This window comes from Urtica dioica, chromosome 7, assembly GCF_054948205.1.
Source record: "Urtica dioica subsp. dioica isolate 48M chromosome 7, U.dioica_male_clone48M_v1_H2, whole genome shotgun sequence".
NCBI classification, from domain to species: domain Eukaryota; kingdom Viridiplantae; phylum Streptophyta; class Magnoliopsida; order Rosales; family Urticaceae; genus Urtica; species Urtica dioica.
In genome coordinates, this window is record NC_142762.1 from 1,644,691 (window position 1) to 1,662,889 (window position 18,199).

At 39.3% G+C, this 18,199-nt stretch overlaps 2 protein-coding genes across 3 annotated transcripts; one reads left to right on the plus strand and one right to left on the minus strand.

Annotated features, from left to right (window-relative positions):
• Positions 1–567: 567 nt before the first annotated feature.
• On the minus strand, positions 568–8,486 carry LOC149390094 (myosin-11-like). The gene is made up of 37 exons (XM_089620130.1): positions 8,478–8,486; positions 8,268–8,396; positions 8,033–8,176; positions 7,802–7,947; positions 7,576–7,732; positions 7,425–7,483; positions 7,188–7,347; positions 6,967–7,116; positions 6,738–6,874; positions 6,423–6,671; positions 6,296–6,353; positions 6,106–6,207; positions 5,967–6,004; positions 5,703–5,829; positions 5,452–5,622; positions 5,215–5,346; positions 5,016–5,125; positions 4,875–4,938; positions 4,558–4,735; positions 4,274–4,479; positions 4,078–4,197; positions 3,884–3,982; positions 3,580–3,801; positions 3,338–3,477; positions 3,155–3,266; positions 3,025–3,072; positions 2,684–2,938; positions 2,456–2,611; positions 2,187–2,384; positions 1,976–2,119; positions 1,804–1,874; positions 1,634–1,733; positions 1,494–1,550; positions 1,352–1,408; positions 1,173–1,253; positions 970–1,052; positions 568–880 (listed from the first exon to the last, which is right to left on the minus strand). The coding sequence occupies exons 1-37, from the start codon at positions 8,478–8,480 to the stop codon at positions 757–759; spliced, it is 4,587 nt and encodes a 1,528-aa protein (XP_089476256.1). The 5' UTR covers positions 8,481–8,486; the 3' UTR covers positions 568–756.
• A 5,391-nt stretch (positions 8,487–13,877) lies between these two features.
• Positions 13,878–17,996, plus strand: UGT80B1 (UDP-Glycosyltransferase superfamily protein). Of its 2 annotated transcripts, XM_089619580.1 has the most exons (14): positions 13,881–14,274; positions 14,460–14,578; positions 14,650–14,886; positions 14,990–15,101; positions 15,283–15,453; positions 15,582–15,645; positions 15,781–15,838; positions 15,925–16,102; positions 16,192–16,322; positions 16,479–16,581; positions 16,786–16,862; positions 17,049–17,096; positions 17,224–17,373; positions 17,484–17,996. In XM_089619580.1, the coding sequence occupies exons 1-14, from the start codon at positions 14,121–14,123 to the stop codon at positions 17,685–17,687; spliced, it is 1,806 nt and encodes a 601-aa protein (XP_089475706.1). In that variant the 5' UTR covers positions 13,881–14,120; the 3' UTR covers positions 17,688–17,996. The 2 variants fall into 2 exon arrangements, with proteins under 2 accessions (XP_089475707.1, XP_089475706.1); XM_089619581.1 differs by lacking the exons at positions 17,224–17,373; positions 17,484–17,996 and having other exon boundaries at positions 13,878–14,274; positions 16,988–17,096.
• Positions 17,997–18,199: the final 203 nt, after the last annotated feature.

Sequence of the window (18,199 nt, forward strand, 5' to 3'; positions counted from 1 at the left end):
CAACAAAGTTCATTATTTGTCGACTTCAGATGTCAAAAGTTGATGGCTGACATCTAAAGTCAATAAATAATGAACTTCGTTGATGATTTCAGACAACTTGGTGAACATACCCAGACCAAACAGAACATTTAAATATCTTTAAACAATTTATAAAAATGATATAGAACTTTTTAAATCACAATTTTTTGAAAATGAAGAAACAACGAACCTTGAGCTTTAGTTTCAACGAAAATCTGGTGTCGGAGCTTGGGCGAGGACATTGTGCGTGGATTGAACTTGGATGAGAGTTTCAGAGACGACAATTTCAGAGCTTGGGTGAGGGTTTCAACACTTGGGTGAGGGTTTCAGAAGCCGAGGGTTTCAACGCTTGAGTGGGGTTTTATGGGTGACCGACCTTGGACAAAATTTACAGGGGAGAGAGAGAGAGAGAGAGAGAGAGAGAGAGAGAGAGAGGGGTAATTTCTCTATTTCTATTCGCTAATGTCATTTACTATTTATATAAATAAGCATATAGCTAAATTCTTATAAACAGAATCCTAAAATCCACATATAGATATAAAAAGGCATCCCAATTCTATAAATATAATTTTCTAGTGTTAACTACAAATATTACTATGAACAGAGAATCTGAAATGCATTTTGGTATACTCATCTAAATATTACATGATCAAAATTGAACAATGTACACCATGTTTACCTGTGGACGACCCACAGTAGAAATGGTTTTTGAGCCTACTGCGTACTCTATGCAATTAATCAGTCTGAACGAGGCAACAAGAAACTAAAGCCTGAGTTCTCGCGAATAAGCGATGGAGATTCAACGTCGGCGATGTTTATTCTCTCCATGGATTTTGACAAGTCATCCACCGAGAACGGAATACTACGATTGTAAGAGATAAAGCTTCGTCATCGTTTTCTTGCATGTTATGAATATTGACAATCATTAATTCTTGTTAAAAGTTAATTCACCTGGAATCGTCATCTAATAGGAATGAATTACTGACGGCATTGTTAGAATCTTCCGTCATCAAAACCCTCATATTAGATATAACCTGCAAGGAAATTTTATCATCATCATATACATATACGGATAAATAAATAGGTTACGATAAAATTAGTATATTGAGCTCGGACCTAGCGAGGTCTGAGAAATGGCACCGATGGAAACTTACATCCGTAGATACGCTGTGAGTGCCGTACTTGTCATCCCAGTACATCGTACTGATCCGGTACAGTTGTTGGATGCTAAGCACCTGTGGAATACACACACACACACGCACACGCACACGCACACGCACACCAAAGTTAGTCATTATAGAAAATAAAAAATTAAAACATTTCAAGGTTATACCGGGCATAAATCATGGCTTATTTCGTCCAACGTTTTCTTCGGTTTTTGATGTATGACCTAAGGAGTCATAGAAACACAAAACATAAGAACAGGTACAGAATCTATAGGCTCTTCATGGTTAGTTGTAGGGGGGCGTATGTACCAAAAACCCGATAGCCTGTCTTATATGTTTGAGCTCGTCCCAGGATGAACCGGCGTACTGAAAAATATTTGTATATAAGTATCAGAGAACATGTGCCGCTAAAATTTCTATCAAGAATTTGTATTGCAATTCTTTGGTACCTCATCTGTTGCCTTATAGCACCAATGTTCTAGCTCGGCTAGTCCAGCTTTTACATATTCTCCGTTGCTAAAGGAACAGCACTCTCGTCTTAGTAAAAGGCTGCACAGAAGCAGAAACAAATAAATTCCTTTCCGGTGAGGAGTATGAAAACAGATGTGACGTGTTTTACCTGTTGAATAGTTGGACATTGATGAAGGAGAATATTTGCGTGAAGACTTTTCGGACCAAGATCGGAGGTACCTGGTGAGGAAAGAATGCATGGTAAGGTCAATGTTATTATAGTTATTAATTATCATTTTTATTCTTAGAAAACGATTAAACAAGGTTGTTCATTTACTCACATGGTTCACTTTTAAAGTGTTCAAAAAGTTGCCTAGGCTTTTCACAATGCCTTGCCAGTGCGCAATGAGTGCTTGTTGTGCCTCAGTATTGGCGACAGATTTCGATGACCCCTTAACCAAGCTAGCTCTAGAAGTTCTGGGTGCCTGAGCCATAGAAACAAGCTTAATATTCGTTTTTGTATATCATGATTTTTGTTGAGAGGATAGAAACCTGGATGCACAAGCCAAGCAGAGGGGAAATTTCTTTCTTGAGGTTATCTCGGATCATCCCATAAATCTTCTCAACGTAAGCGGTGAGTTGTTGCTTGAAGAGGAGGGCTGGGTACTTGGCTTCCACTTGCCTCAGAGGTTCCACTCCTCCGTTGTTGATCACTGAGAGATTAACTCCTTGGGGAGCGCCTTTAAAGCTCTGTAAGAAAGCAAAAGAGATCGATATGAATGAAAAGCGTTGACCAAGGAGATGAGTTTTGGCTATTTTACTTGAGTCATCCTTCCGAAGAGAGTGGTGGACGATGAACGGCGTCTCTGGGGAGCCATTCCGGCAGCGCCACTTGCTTTCAAGGTGCGCTGCAGAAGCAAAAGCAGTGTCGACGCGTTCGATAGCCAATACGCCAACACCTCGTTGTTGTCCTGAGTCTATTAATCCCAGATATCAACATCGGTGTTGGTATACGGAAACAAACAGAAAAAAACATCAACACAACATACCTCGATTGCATTGCCTATTGTTTGGATAATCCTGTCGAACACGCTGGTTCGCTCAACCTCGAATGATCTCCACTGCAACAGGCACTTGTATATTATGCAAGCCGCTATTGGTCTGCTCGCCGAGAATCCCAAGTGTTGTGCGATACATCTGATCAGAAGCTCTTGGTTCTCTTGCTGCTTCTCGTTCAGTGACTTTTGAGGCTTATCCTCTGCTTCACAAGGCTCCCTTTGGATCGCTGAAGGGCTATGCGGATCCTGTTTCACCTCACAAGTTTTGATTATCAATATTTAAGGGAGATTTTCTTTTTGAAACCCACTAAAACGTCTTAATGTGTTCTTACCAACGGTGGCTTCATGTCTGTGCCAATATGATTATTTTCGCCACCTCTCTGCCAAATACAGAATTCAGCATATCTGCACTGAGATTGTTGATATATCTGGTGGTCTATTTGTAGAGAGTTTTTTTGGTACCTGAAGAATGGACCTGGAACGCACAGAGAGGAACTTATTTGGTGCCATTGACACAGATTGCTGACGTAGAACTTGGTTCTCTGATTCCAAATTCGCAATCTTCTCCTCTACCCTGAATGAGAAATCCATGGTATCATGAATTTGTGTTGCTCAGGTAGAGAGTATTTCAGGACACTATGATACCTTGTCAAGGATTCCTGAAGCTGATGAGCCTTCTTTTCTGTTTCTTCCAACTTTTTATGCCTTTGCTCGTTGGATTCTTGAGCTTCATTGGACTTTCTTTCATACTCATCGGCTCTTTGTTTCTCCGAGCTCCACAATTGCTACGGAAGAAATCCAAAGTTCCGGGCCATACTCATCAGCGCAGTCCAATTATATACACCACAAGAAAACAGGCCATATTGTCAGATTGGAGTTATTTTTACCTTGAGCCCTTCCACTTCTGCTTTCAAAGAATCAATCTTTTGAGTGTCTTCAACAAGAACTTGGGTTTCTTTAATCACAGGAGGCGCTTCTTCAACCGCCTTTTTTGCCAATTCTCTTTCCTTCATGAGCAATGTGCTAGTTTCGTCGACTTTGTTTTGTAGTCCTTGTATTGATTTCTGCAGCTTTGCAACCTCCTGCATTTTTGCTTCTTCTAAGTCGGTCTGCAAACACATTCCATAATTTTAATTACATTTCCTAAAAAATATTTGAACAAATAACCATAAGAATTCACATGAGAATTACTCTTAAACGTTTCTCCAACTGAAGACGCCAAGTGAGTTCCTCTACACGCTTTTCCAGCTTATCCTTTGCTTCCTTAAGCGCCCCTGTTTCCCTGGCCGCCTGAAAAAAATTGTAACCATCCATTAGTAACACACAAGGAGTGTAGGAACCAAAAGGAAACGATTAGACGATGTAGCAAAAGAAGACTCGAAGACCATTTTGAGCTTCCTAAGTTCTCGTCTCGCGGTTCTTCCCCTCCATCTGCATTGAGCAAGAATGGAGCCCCTCTTGAGCTTCTTATAGTATGAAGCGGCCCTACGACACCGCCACCGAGCCTGCACGTGATTCCCCAGTTGACCTCAAATCTCTCTTAACGAAATATGTGAAAACAAATTATCCAAACTTCTATACCTGAATAAATATTGCCGCTTTGGTCTGCTTTCTAAATCTAAACTGTTTACGAGCAGCCATTGCTCTTAAACCCGTTTGCAAGGTAATGGCCGAGACATTTAGGGCACTGTATGCTTTTCTTGCACGGTATCTCCGTGCATGCTTCTGGATTTTCAAAGCCGCCGATTCCCTCTTCATGTTCTCAAAAATCTTGCACGCCAGTCTCCCTTCAAAATGAACCAAACATTATTACATCGCGTTTTCTTCTAAAACAGCATGTCAGGCGGAGTGAAAAATGTGGTTACCTCTCCATTTAGATTGCATGACTACCGTAGCCTTTCGCAGTGCGATAAACTGCTTCCGAGCCTGATGCGTCCGAATGCGCCTTTGGATAGTCTTGGCAGCGGTGCTCAAAACCTCCGCTCTTCTTGCGTCTAGTTCGGCCATTTGACCCGCTCTTAGGAATACCTTTGTCTTACCTATCTGCATTACCGTTTCATTTATTTATTCCCTCTTGAATTGCAACAAACACACACACACACACACACACACACACATATATATATATACACACTCACGCGCGACAATGTACTACTCTCTTTTTATTTTATTTTTTCCTTACCTGAAACCCTTTTAGCCCCTTCTTTTCCAGGATTTTCTTGCAAGCTACTTTTTCGTCGTAGCTGCTGCTAAGGCAAGTGGAAGCAGTAAGAAAAACAGTGCCAAAAATTAATAAGTGATCAGAAAATGAGAGTGTACTTACTTTCCTTCTATGACTTCTGTTGCAAGGAGCCCGAATCGATTAATGAACTCAAAGAAAGGCTTGCGAGTTGGATATCCAGCGCAGCTGATTCGGATTGCCTCTAAAACACCCTATGTATCACGTGGAAGATTTACAATTCTATATAAGTGACATGAATTAAGAAAAATAGGAAGGAAAAGAAAGAGCTTGATTTGCTTACACCGCAACGCAATTGTTGCAAAATGTTAACGTTCTCGAATATGGCGGGTTTTAGAAGGTTGTTCGGTTTTACACATCTGATATAGTGTGGCTCTGTAGAGTTCAGGGTCTCCATTAACTGTTGGAGTTGAAGCTGCACAATTCAGGAAATGGATAAGACACATAATTAAATGATATCTTGCATCAGAAGAAAGCTTTTAAATTGCACCCCGCGAAATTATTCGAGATGTTAAAGTACCTTAAAACGAGAACCAATTGAAGAAAACTTAGAAGATTTAGTTGTCTCTTCTTTAAGAGGAGGGAAAAGGCCTGCTACAAATGAGCATTTGGAAACACTCAATAAATCTTGATGCTCAGGAACCACGTAGTCCTTATTTTTGTCCAAAAATTGGTCGGATTGATAAAGCACCTGAAACGAAAAAAAAGGATTATGAAAGAGAATGTTTAACTGCTTCGAATAAATATATTTCATCTTCGTATGGATCAGACCTCTCCGGCATAATGTGCTATGGTGAAATCTGTCCGAGAGAGTTTTGGCTTTATAAAGCGTTTGTGGGCTTTGAATGTCTGATATAGCTTGTTCGAAAAAGTTTCGTGCGTCGATTTTGGAAACATGCTACGAGAGATGAAAAATGAAATCAGCGGAAGACAAAAAAAATATTTGAATCACCACAGAAACAACTTTCCATTAGCATGGATTGACAACTTAAAGAAGAAAAAAGGTGAGACCGGAAAATGAGAGAAGTATTTTACCAAGCTTCGTCAAGAAGAGCAACGATTCCACCGGGTTTCTGTCAAAACAGAAAGTTGCTTTGTAAGGAAAACAAAAGTCTTTTATTATCTAAAAGTAATGACCTGATGATGTTAACATGTAAAGTAAAGAGCATTAGACCTTTTCAATAAGATCCAACACATCTTGGTTATCAACAAATTCAATGTAGCTCCAGTCAATCTCCTCTTTAGTGTACTCTTCTTGTTCCATTTTAAAGACATGCTGAGACCATTTAAATAAAGAAAACATTAGTAAAGAAAGCAGTAGTTAAATACAAAAAGGCATCATGATAAAAGATGTAACTACTTACCTGATTGAAGTGCTGTTGTAGCTTTTCATTTGTGAAATTAATGCAAAACTGCTCAAAACTGCATAGAAAACGGAGGTTGTCAAACCTAGATTACAAGTAATTGCACTGGCGTGAATGATTCTTCTACCTATTAGTCTTAAAACTCTCGAAGCCATAAATATCAAGGACCCCAATAAGGGATTTAGAGGTGGCGTCTTGTCCAATTGAGACATTGATAGTGTCGACCAACCAGTCGAACAATCTGGAATAGATTGTCTTGGCCAAACCATCTCGGCTAATCGATGCGCTTTCAGGGTCCAGTGTTCGTTTTATCACTTCTTCGGGCGTGATCATCACACGCTTACACAACGCGTCCTCCAAACCAGTAATGTCACACCTGAAAGTAAAGCGCCGTTTTAGCATATTGTTTAGAAGAAAACATTGGAAAATATGGTACACATACATGAGAAGATCCGCCGTCATTTTAAGGTGGAACTTTGCTTTGTCGTCTTTTGGAATAGAAGAATCAATCTCCTTCCCCTTTGCAAATTCGATGTTTCCAAGGTGGAGAATCGCCGCGACGACTCTAAAAATTGCTTCCTGAGAGAAAAAGAGAGGTTGGTCTCTTATCGCTGTGTGTTTAAAAAGAAAAACCATGCTGTTTTTTTCTTCTACGAGACAACGTGTAATACCTGTTCTTTATCGCTTATTCCGACAACGTCCATTGCTCTCCTTGTGGCAAGGTACTCATGGGCATCGTTTACGCCAATCAGTTCGTAGCAATTTGATTGGTTAAGATAGTGAAATGACTTGGGATCTCCCAGCTTGTATTTCTCTATTTCCTGACAATCGTACGGCATCAGAAAGAGACCGCTAAAAAAGATGACAATGTCTGTGTATGATATATGTATACCTCTTCTGGTGCAGCACAGAGAAGGTAAAAGCAGTGATAGTTGCGCTCCGGATCAGATACTTGACAAACACGGGACCGCTCCAAAAGGTAAGTCCTGATGGCTGCTCCCGAGATCCTTCCTTGCTTGTCGAATTGTATCTCAACAAATTTACCAAAACGACTGGAACAACACGGACCACAGACAGTATTAGATTATTCTTTGTGAGCCCATTTACCGCTTTTCTATTCGGATCTAACCTGGAATTGTTGTTCCGCACGGTTTTGGCATTGCCAAATGCCTCGAGCACCGGATTCGACTGCATCGGAATATATTTAACGTTAAGGAGATTACATAGATATGTATTTCTTTGAGGTTGTTTCATTTGAGATGGAGTACGAGTATATATACCTCAAGAACTTGTTGCTCAACAGTGCGTCCTTCGGTGGCGGCACGGCCACCCAGAAAGGCGAGGTACTGCATAAGCATTTTGGTGGTCTCGGTTTTGCCTGCCCCACTTTCTCCGCTCACCAGGATCGAATTGCTCTTTCCCTCATTAATCATAGCCCTGCATGAACAGCGAATTAGTTACGACGCCACATCAGCAACAGCAAAACAGGAACCGAACCGAACCGACCTGTATGCCACGTCAGCAACTGCAAAGACATGAGGGCTGAGCTCCCCGAAGGGAGCACCTTTGTACTGCTGCATCATGTGAGCGTTGTAGATGTGCGGCAGTCTCTGGAACGGGTTTATGGCGATCAGGATGTTCCCCGTGTATGTCTGCCCACCATCACAAATCAGCATTTTAAATTTATTCAACAACTAAAATCTACTTTAAATATTACAAATGCCAAGTCGACGTTACATATATTTCATTCAGCTCATATCTGATCTTCAGATTCTCCAAAACTCCCGGCTCATGCAGATAAGACAGTTTTGTCATGTCATCCACTCCGCCCGCCGGAGCTTCCATGTCTTTTGGGTATATCCGCGCCAAGCTCGCCACAATCTTAACAATTTCCCAAAAACATTATCACAACAACTGCAACAACACATCTTACATTACATATTCTAATGCATGAAGTTTTATTTTTTTTTACCTTTTTGTCATTTCTAGCTTGTATTTCGACTTCTTGGCCATTGATCTTCGTGACCTTTCCATCGATCCAAGCTATCGCAGGGTCCTCTGCCCATACATGAGAACCGACACAGATGTTCACCGGACTTCCCTGTAAACAACATCATATAATATAAGCCAATGATATATGATGATTTACTTTTAACACAATCTTTCATGTAAGGATTCGTACCATTAATTTTTTTTTTTTAATGTTACTAGTTGATTCAACTGAGACGATGATGATGAGTGAATTTGAAATTAAGGATCTGACATCAATGGCGTTTGGGGAGAAGAAAGGGAATTCTTGTGGCAGAAATGAATCAACGAATGAAAGAGAAAGGAACAAAAAAAAAAAATGGTGTGTAAGGAAGTGAATGTGGATGTGATGAAATGTAGGATTGATTTTTGCTTTCTTCTCGCGCCATAATCGTGGTCATCCAACCAAGCGTTTTTTTTTTCTCTCTTTTTTTTTTTATTTATTTTAAAATCCTGAATCAAACGTTCAATTTACTAGTCTTTGTAATTTTTTGACCCCCAAATTCGGACACTAAACACCTTATTTGACTAACAAAAAAAAAAGTAAACAAAAAGAGTAAGAGACAGAAAACGGAGATGGATATGAGAGGTGTTGAAGACATATAAATGGGAGAAGAAGTGACAGAAGAAGTGAGGCCTCTGTCTACGGTCACCACCCTTGTTCTCCCACCTCTCCGTACGATGGCGATCGTCAGATTTCGTTGCCGGAAGGAATTATATTCTGGAACTAGTTATTATGCTCTCTTCTGATGGCATGAAGTTGAATGGTTGATCAGAGTATAATTGGTGCGAGAGTTAGGAGCGCGTGGCTTACACCCAATTATTGCAACCCAAGGTTTTGCGTTTCATCTTGTCTCTCTGTATGGTATACATAGCTACTGAATTGTTAATGTTGGTGATTAGGGTTTGAGACAGTCGGAACTGTGGTCGGAAATATCGACTCACCTGCTCGTTGCACCACCGATCCTCTCACTGTTTTGAACGAAATCTCGTCGAAAATTATCGGACTCGGTGGCGGACTATCTGTCATTGGACGACCCTGGTGTTGCTGTGACAAGCTACACCGCCTTCTCACTCGCTTCACCATTTGTCTTCCAACGCTTACGTCCGCGTACAATGCTCGTGATATGAGAAGGACGATGATGTAATGTATTGGAAAACATGAATCGAAAGCGGTATATATATCACGGATCTGGTGTAGGGGCAGTGCCCCGTCTCAAAAAATCGTGAAAAAAATTAGTATACGATTTTTTTTGGATAATATATAAATAATTAAATGTATTTACACAATTATATAGAGAAATTTCATTGGGATCAATAGTTGATAATTAAATATCAAGATTAGACTTTAACTTTGAAAAATATCTAAAAATGAATTTTTGACCCAAAATCGAATAAAAATATCATTTTGAACCCTAAAAATTCATTTCTCTTCATTTTTATCACTTCAATCTTCTCTCCCAAGCTCAAATCCACTCAAATCCTCTCTACTTAAGTGGATTTCAAAGGAATCATGGGTAATATTATTAACTTAATCATTTTTACTAAGTTTATTGTATATGGTAGAATGTAGTAATAACTTAATCCTCCTTGCTGTACGGCACTCCCACGTTGCCCAATCTGCCGTACGGCGATCCCAAGGTGTCGTACATCACCACCCCGTGTCCCTCCTTACCGTACGGCATTCCCACGTCGCCCAACCTGCCGTACGGCCACCCCAAGGTGTTGTATGACACCTTATCTCCGTGCTTCCTCGCCGTGCGACATCAAAGCCGTACCAAACTCCTACATCTCCAAACATGCCATACAGCCACCCCAAGGTGCCGTACGAAACCTCCTCGTATCACACCCCACCAAAACGTGTCGTACGCCGAGCCTAATTGAAAGATTAAAGACCACACGACCACACACGACCACACGACCACACACGACCAAAAACACCCTTTCACACACAATTTTTGTTATCATCTCCTCTACACATCACTAAGTATCTTTCTTCATATCTCTCTAGAATTGGAAAAAGATCAATCTCAAAACCCATTTTTTTTATCATTTCTTTCTTTTACATATGATCAATGCCATACAAATGTTCTCTCATGATGACTAAGAGCTTGTTGAAATTCATTCCATTGTTCTTCATCTAGAGAGACACATTCATTTTTCCTCTTGTCTAGCATCTTTGACATAAAGAAGGTGTCGACCATCATCCTCAGAAACTTACCACCAAAAAAGCGGTTCCATTCTAAGGCCCCTCGAGAAACACGGTTTTCACCGAGTAATCCATTACTTGGTGACCACACACACTCATTTGGCCTTGAAACTGATCAAGAGATCTCCCCCGAAGACCCTTGGAAGATTCACCACCAAAGAAGACGCTTCCATTCCAAGGCCCCTTGAGAAACACAATTTTCAATGAGTAATTCATTACTTAATGACCGCGCACACGCATTTGGCCTAGGAACCGACTCCGAAGACCATCCTCGAAGACCCTTGGAAGACTCGCCACCAAAGAAGACGATTCCATTCCGAAGCCCCTTGAGAAACATGTCCATGATCGAGTAATCCATTACATGATCGTCGTGAACACTCACTTGGCCTAGGAATCAACCATACCCCCGTGGTCGACCGTTCCGGAGGAGTCGTAGGAGTTTCCGTTGTTATCGGGAGATCGACCCCATATGCGTTATCTCCGCAACAAAAGGATTCTACCGTCCACCCACCTCACAGCACAAGTATCTGGGCCTCTCCGCGGTGCGGAATGTCGCAAATATGATGTGAAAAACTACATCAGCAACCACCACCACCAAAATCACAACGCCGATCCTATTCTCTCCGGCACCGAAGATCCGCCGGACTCGATGGCTCTTCGTCGTTGTCGGATGCTGGCGATATTGGTTCTTTGAATTTGTCGTCGAATTTATTTCCCGACGGAGGATCAACGAATGTTGGGAGAGAGTGGAAGAGTCCTTCAGTTGAAATTGATTGGGACGCTTTAGTTGAAATTGTCGATGTGGAAGAGTTTCTTTTGTTGTCTAAGTAGGATAGAAGTGAATGGGAGAGAGAGATATGTTTTATTTATTTATTTATTTCATAATGGGTATACTCTTTTTTTATATATATGAATAATGGAGAGAATTTTCATAATTTTGCTCGTTTTAACTATCATGACATGCACATGAATATTTAATATATTTTTTGACGGATTTTCTAACAAAAGGACTAAAGATGAAACTGTGATTATCACGATGGAGTGATGCTGCCTTTTTTTTATTATTTTTTTTTAATTTTTTTTTACCGAGAAGTAACTTGTTAACTAATGGTGACATAAATGAGTTCAGGTGCTAAAAGTGTCATTAATTTAAGAGAAAATATCATGAGTATCTCTCGTGTTTAATTGAAATATGAGATTTATCCCTTTTATTTATAGAAATATCAGACATATCCCTTCAATTTAATATAAATGATATATACATCCCCTAAAAAAATGTTATATTACAAATATCACCCTTTTTCGTTTGTTTTTTACAAAAAAAATAATTTGAACTCCCCAAAATACCCTTAATGAAATAATTTTTTATTTTCTATTTTATATACAAAAAAATTAAATTAAAAAATTTCTTTATAAAAAATTAAGGATGTTTTTTTTATAAAGAGAGATTTTGATTTTTTTTGATAAAATAGTAAATAAATATTTATTCTATTAAGGGTATTTTGGGGAGTTCAAATTATTTTTTTGTAAAAATAAACGAAAATGGTGATATTTGTAATATAATATTTTTTTTAGGGGAGGTATATGTCATTTATATTAAACTGAAGTGATATATCTGATATTTTTAGAAATAAAGAGGATAAATCTCGCAATTTGATTAAACACGAGGATACTCCATATATTTTCCCTTAATTTAAACAAAAAATTGGCCATATAAGCCTTACAAACGTTGACAATTGTGTTTTAGCCAACATTTGGTTAATTATTCGTTAATAGCCAATACGCTTATGTGGCATAATATTAACTGATTTTTTTTTTACTGTTTTGCCCTTATTAATTTCGCCTTCATTATATTAGAGGCAGTTTTTTTTTTTTTTAAATTTGAAATAAACCGAAAGGGAAAGTAGTTATATGGACGTGTGTTGGCTCTTTTAATATCGGTTTTTAATATTTTATTCTCATTTTTTTTTTATTTTCGGAATAAACTGTTTTGGAAAGCAGTTATTGCATTTCCTGATATGTTGGACGTGCGTATTTGAAATATATAGTGGTTGGTTTTAGAAAAATTGTTTCTATTTTTGTGGCAGAATAGAATATACACCATATCTCAATATAATCAGCATTTATTATCTTTATTTTCATTCATTATTGGCGATAATATACTGTCATTTGGCCGCCTAATTCATTTTAAATTTTTGTATACAAAGATTTTTTAAATTTTTTTCAGTTTATTTACACGAATATACTGTAAATATGCTTCTTATTTACAATGAATATACTGTAAATAAGCTTCGTATTTACAATGAATATACTGTAAATAAGCTTCGTATTTACAATGAATATACTATAAATAAGCTTTCGTATTTACCACTCGGCCAAAACTCAAAATCAAAGACACGGCCAAACACTTTCTAGAAGCCACAACCCACATTCAATGTACAATTTCGAGCATCCAATCATATTAATCAGCCATAATCAAACATCAAAGAACATCAAAACCACGGAATTCCTCTTGAGAACTCAAACCCCCAAATCAATCTTCAATACCCTAATTTTCGAAATCAATTTGAGTAAACAAAACCTCACATTGTTTCTGCTAGAATTGAACTCTCCAGCGCACTTCCACCTATTCTCCGGTGTCTCTTCGTCGGCGGCGCGCTCGGCGGCTCGCGGCGGTCGCGCGCGGCGACGCTCGGTCTCAGCGGGATGATATATGCTGGTGGCCGCACGCAGAAGAGAAGAAGGAGAAGAAGACGGCGGCGTGCAGAAGAGAAGAAGGAGAAGAAGACGGCGGCGCTCGGTCTCAGCGGGATGGCGCGCGCGAGGAAGAGAAGCTCGGGCTCCGGCTGGTGCTGATGGCCGCGCGCAGAAGAGAAGAAGGAGAAGAAGACGGCGACGCTCGGTCTCAACGGGATGACGCTCGGGCTGGTGCTGGTGGCCGCGCGCAGAAGAGAAGGAGAAGGAGAAGGAGTGGGATTTCGTGTTTGAAATTTCTGTTTCTATGAGAGAGAAGATTGCGTGTATCTGTGGTTTAATTACACGGCAGTTATTATCCAAAGATATTGCTTTTAATAATATTAAATTTCGTGAGTTTAATGGGCGAGAACGGTTGAGAGGTTATTTTGGTATTTTTATCTATGTAAATAAATTGGACTCACTATTAACACGAAATTAACCAAATATTGGCTAAATCCAAAACTGTCTAAAGTGGGAGATTATTTAGCTATATAACCCTAATTTAAAGGGGTTGATTCCTTTGATTCTATTTTTTTTTAGTTAGGTTCAAAAGATTTAAAAGAGACAGCAAATATCTCGTCCAAGTTTGGTCTTGGAAGTCAAAATATTAACAAACAGAAAGTCTCGTCATTATCGAAAACAAAACCTTCTCTTCTCTGCTAAGGAAATCAACTTCCTTGAGAAAAAGGAAAAAAAAAAAAAATTCGTGGTTGTGGACCACCAAACTTTCTTGCGAGTTTGACTTTATGGTGGACTCTGCCACTTCCATTTCCCCATCTACTACTCCCTTCATCTTCTTCGTTTCTCTATCCGGTGACTGCGGAGTCATAATTGAGCAAAGCAAAGCTTGTTATGGGAATGGGAAGCAGCGGCGATGATGAAGGTGCGAGTGGCTATGGCGACCAGAGATCTGGATTGGCCTCTGCTTCTTTCGCCGCCCGCCGATCGGCGCTTCTCGAGATTCTTCACTCCCACGACTTCAATCTCGCTTACTCTCCCCGCAAAGGTTATATTTCGATTCTTCAAATTCTTTCTTTTTCCATTATAAACTGAATTTAGAAACAAACATACTTTCATGTCGTCAATCATTTTAGCTTATTGCAATACAGAAGTGAATTTTATCCTTTTATCGTTTCACTGAGCTATGTGATCGTTGCGCTGATATGCGAATCATTTGTTGTTATGTTCAAGTTTTGGATCACTGTTCAACGGGGCCTTCATGCACTCCTAAGAGTTTGCTTGACGACGATGGAATCACATTGTCTCGATCCTTGACCGAGAGGCTCGATAGACTGTCGGAGCGTGAAAAGGTAAATAATGAAGCTTTCAAATCAGACATTCCTATCCCTGCTAATTCGCTAACATCTTTTTTTGGTATCAGCAACAACTGATCGTGAATCTAGTGAAGATACAAAAGGACGGGACCGTAGAAGTTGATCTGGCAAGAAGTGCTTCCGAGTTGTTAGAGCTTGAGGATGGTCTCGAAGGGTCGTCCAGCTTTCTCGAAGGAAGAAATTCAGGCTCTTATAAGTCGATTCCGAGGTTGAAGATCGTCATGCTTGTGGTCGGAACAAGAGGCGATGTACAGCCCTTCTTGGCCATGGCAAAGAGACTTCAGGCATGCTGTTTCTTATCTTTTCTTTATTTTTAAAAAAATGTGGATTTTTTTTTCCATAAGATTGACTGAATTATTGCGATTTTTTTTTTATTGAACTTTTCAGGAGTTTGGTCATCATGTAAGGCTTGCGACTCATTCAAACTTCAGCACGTTCGTAAAATCAGCCGGTGTAGATTTCTTTCCGTTGGGTGGCGACCCTCGCGTAATGGCTGGATGTATGATGTCCCTAATTTTCAGCTTTCGGGTTCCTACATTAAATGCACCGATTTATTGGAAACATGTAACTTTAAAATTTAAGAGAGAAGGAAAACTTTGACTATCTCATAACATATTTGCATAGCTGAAAACGTTTGTCCCGAAGATTACAACTTTTTGTTTTTGTTTCTAATCTTCTAGATATGGCAAGAAATAAAGGTCTTATCCCATCTGGGCCAAAAGAAATATCAGTACAGAGGAAGCAGCTTAGAGCAATTATCGAATCTCTTCTTCCAGCTTGCACTGAACCAGATCTGGAAACTGGTATTCCGTTTCATGCTCAGGCAATTATTGCAAATCCTCCTGCTTATGGTAAGCTTTTGGAAGCCCATCAATCTCGTAGAATTCAGTATTCTCAAGTTTTAAAAAAAGAAAAACAGGAAAGAAAAAAAACCTGAATTCGGTTTTGGAGTTTACTTAAATACGTGTTGTGGTTGCAGGGCATGCACATGTGGCTGAAGCTCTTGGTGTACCCCTTCACATATTCTTTACAATGCCATGGACGTAAGCTCTCACAAAGTCACATTCCAGTACTTTATCTGTCTCTGGCCCATTGTATCATCGTTGGGAAAAAATCTATATATATATATATATATACATATGTTTATCAGGAAATCTAACATCATTTTTATTAGGCAGGCCGACATATGAATTTCCTCATCCACTTGCTCGTGTGCCTCAGAGTGCAGGCTATTGGGTATGCCCTCAATTTGTTTTTGTAGCGTTTTATGCTCATACTCCTTTCAGCTTTCAGTGAAGTTGTGTTTGCTGGTTGAAGTTCAGCTTTCGTATATCGTTGTGGATTTACTGGTGTGGTGGGGCATTAGGGGATACATCAATGACTTCAGAAAGAGGAAGTTGAAACTCCATCCAATTGCGTATTTCAGCACTTACAACGGCTCAATATCTCATTTCCCGACCGGCTATATGTGGAGTCCCCATCTTGTTCCAAAGCCTGGCGGTGAGTTCTTCTTTTGAGTGATATCGAATTTCATGCAATCTGAATTGCTGTTTGAGAGAGATCTAAATTCGTAGCTAACACATGGACAGATTGGGGCCCACTGGTTGATGTCGTGGGGTATTGTTTCTTGAACCTCGGGTCCAAGTACCAACCTCAAGAGAAGTTTGTCCAGTGGATTCAAAAGGGGCCCAAACCTGTATATATTGGGTTTGGAAGTATGGTATGTTCATCTCCGTACTCCGTAGAAACACTCATTTTTTTTATAATGCCTATTATATATTTAGTATTTCACTTGATATCGTCGTTCATCTGTTTCCTCTGTTATTGTTCTGATTCTGAAAGACTAGTTTTGCGGTCTGTTTTTTTTTTTTAAAAGCCCCTAGACAATCCTCAGAAAACTACGGAGATTATATTGGAGGCGTTGAAGGACACAGGTCAAAGAGGGATAATTGACCGCGGCTGGGGGGACCTGGGGAATTGTGAGCATTTAATTTCAACCAATTGTATCTGTATAAATTAAATTAAATAAATTAGCAAGGTAAACAAGGTGAAGTGAGGATAAAAGAAACATACTCCTTCCAGTAAATAAAAAAATAAAGAAGAAGGCCCGGTAGCTGAATATTCCTACCATCCGCATATGATGATACTCTGAAACCATAGACTCACAAAATTAGTTTCTTCAGTGGCAGAAATTCCGGTGGATATTTTTCTTTTGGAAGATTGCCCTCACGATTGGTTGTTTCCTCAATGTTCAGCGGTGGTACGTTGTGTGATAATGTCATTTCTCCATTGGAATTTATTGTCATAGCGAAAACTGATTGATTACATAGTAGAAGCAAAAACAATACCACTGCTAAATACCAAAGTGCTCTAAAATTCTTGCAGATAAAATGGAAATTTCTGAGAGCATAGTTTGGCTAATGCACTTTGGGGGCTTGATATGCAGGTTCACCATGGGGGTGCAGGGACAACTGCTACGGGACTAAAAGCCGGGGTATTTTTTTGAGTACTTTGATTTGTAAAGATGTAATGGGGTTTTTTTTTTTTTTTTTTTTTTTTTTTTTTTTTTTTTTTTTGGTTTAACTCAAGATGAAGAATGCTTTACTTTTGCACGAGTACAGTGTCCAACTACGATAGTGCCATTCTTCGGAGATCAATTCTTTTGGGGTGACAGAATACATCAAAAGGGTCTCGGCCCCGAGCCTATTCCTATATCTCTGCTTAGTGCCGAGAACCTTTCAACTGCTATCCAATTCATGCTACAACCGGAGGTGCACCCACCTTTCTACCTTGTCTTAATAAATTAAAACAGTTCCGCTTAATTTCCTTGCTTTTATTTTGATTTTTTTTCCTTAATATCACTAATCTTTAACTGTGACAGATCAAAGCTCGAGCGCTAGAATTAGCAAAAATGATAGAGAACGAGGACGGTGTGGCGGGTGCGGTTGATTCATTTCACCGACACTTACCACCGGAGCTTCCGATTCCATCGCCTTCCTCGGACGATGATGAGACTCTGACACCTTTACACCGCTTCTTCATCCAAATCGGAAAGCTGTGTTGCTTGCCTTGTAACGGCTCCTAGTATCCCTGCTACTACAATGGGTTTTCCTCTTCCCAACCAATTTTACGTTCCTTCTATTTAATGTCATTTCTTGTATAGGGTGATTTGTTGGTTAATTTTTGTTATCCGATGTATTGGTCTAGGTGTCTTGGTGAGCAATAATGCAATTATTTATGTGCTATTATATTGTAGTGCTACTTTTCATGAAAAAGTAAAAATATTAGTGCATAGAACCTTTTCAATAGTATATGGGTTGTGTAATAAATTAAATTGCACAAACCATTTGCAAATACCTTGCATGTTATTTATTTATTTATTTATTTTTTTAGAGATTAGTTACACAGAATATTGGGATGATGAGTCGAGTCAGTATACTTATATGAAATGCAATAAAGTGTAACTTCACAATGTCTACTTGCACTATTTTTTTAATTTTTAATTTTATTTTTTTATATCATAATCTTTTATTACATATAATTTCTATTATTATCTGGCTTAGCCATGCATAGACAAGTTAGTTGAAATGAATACAT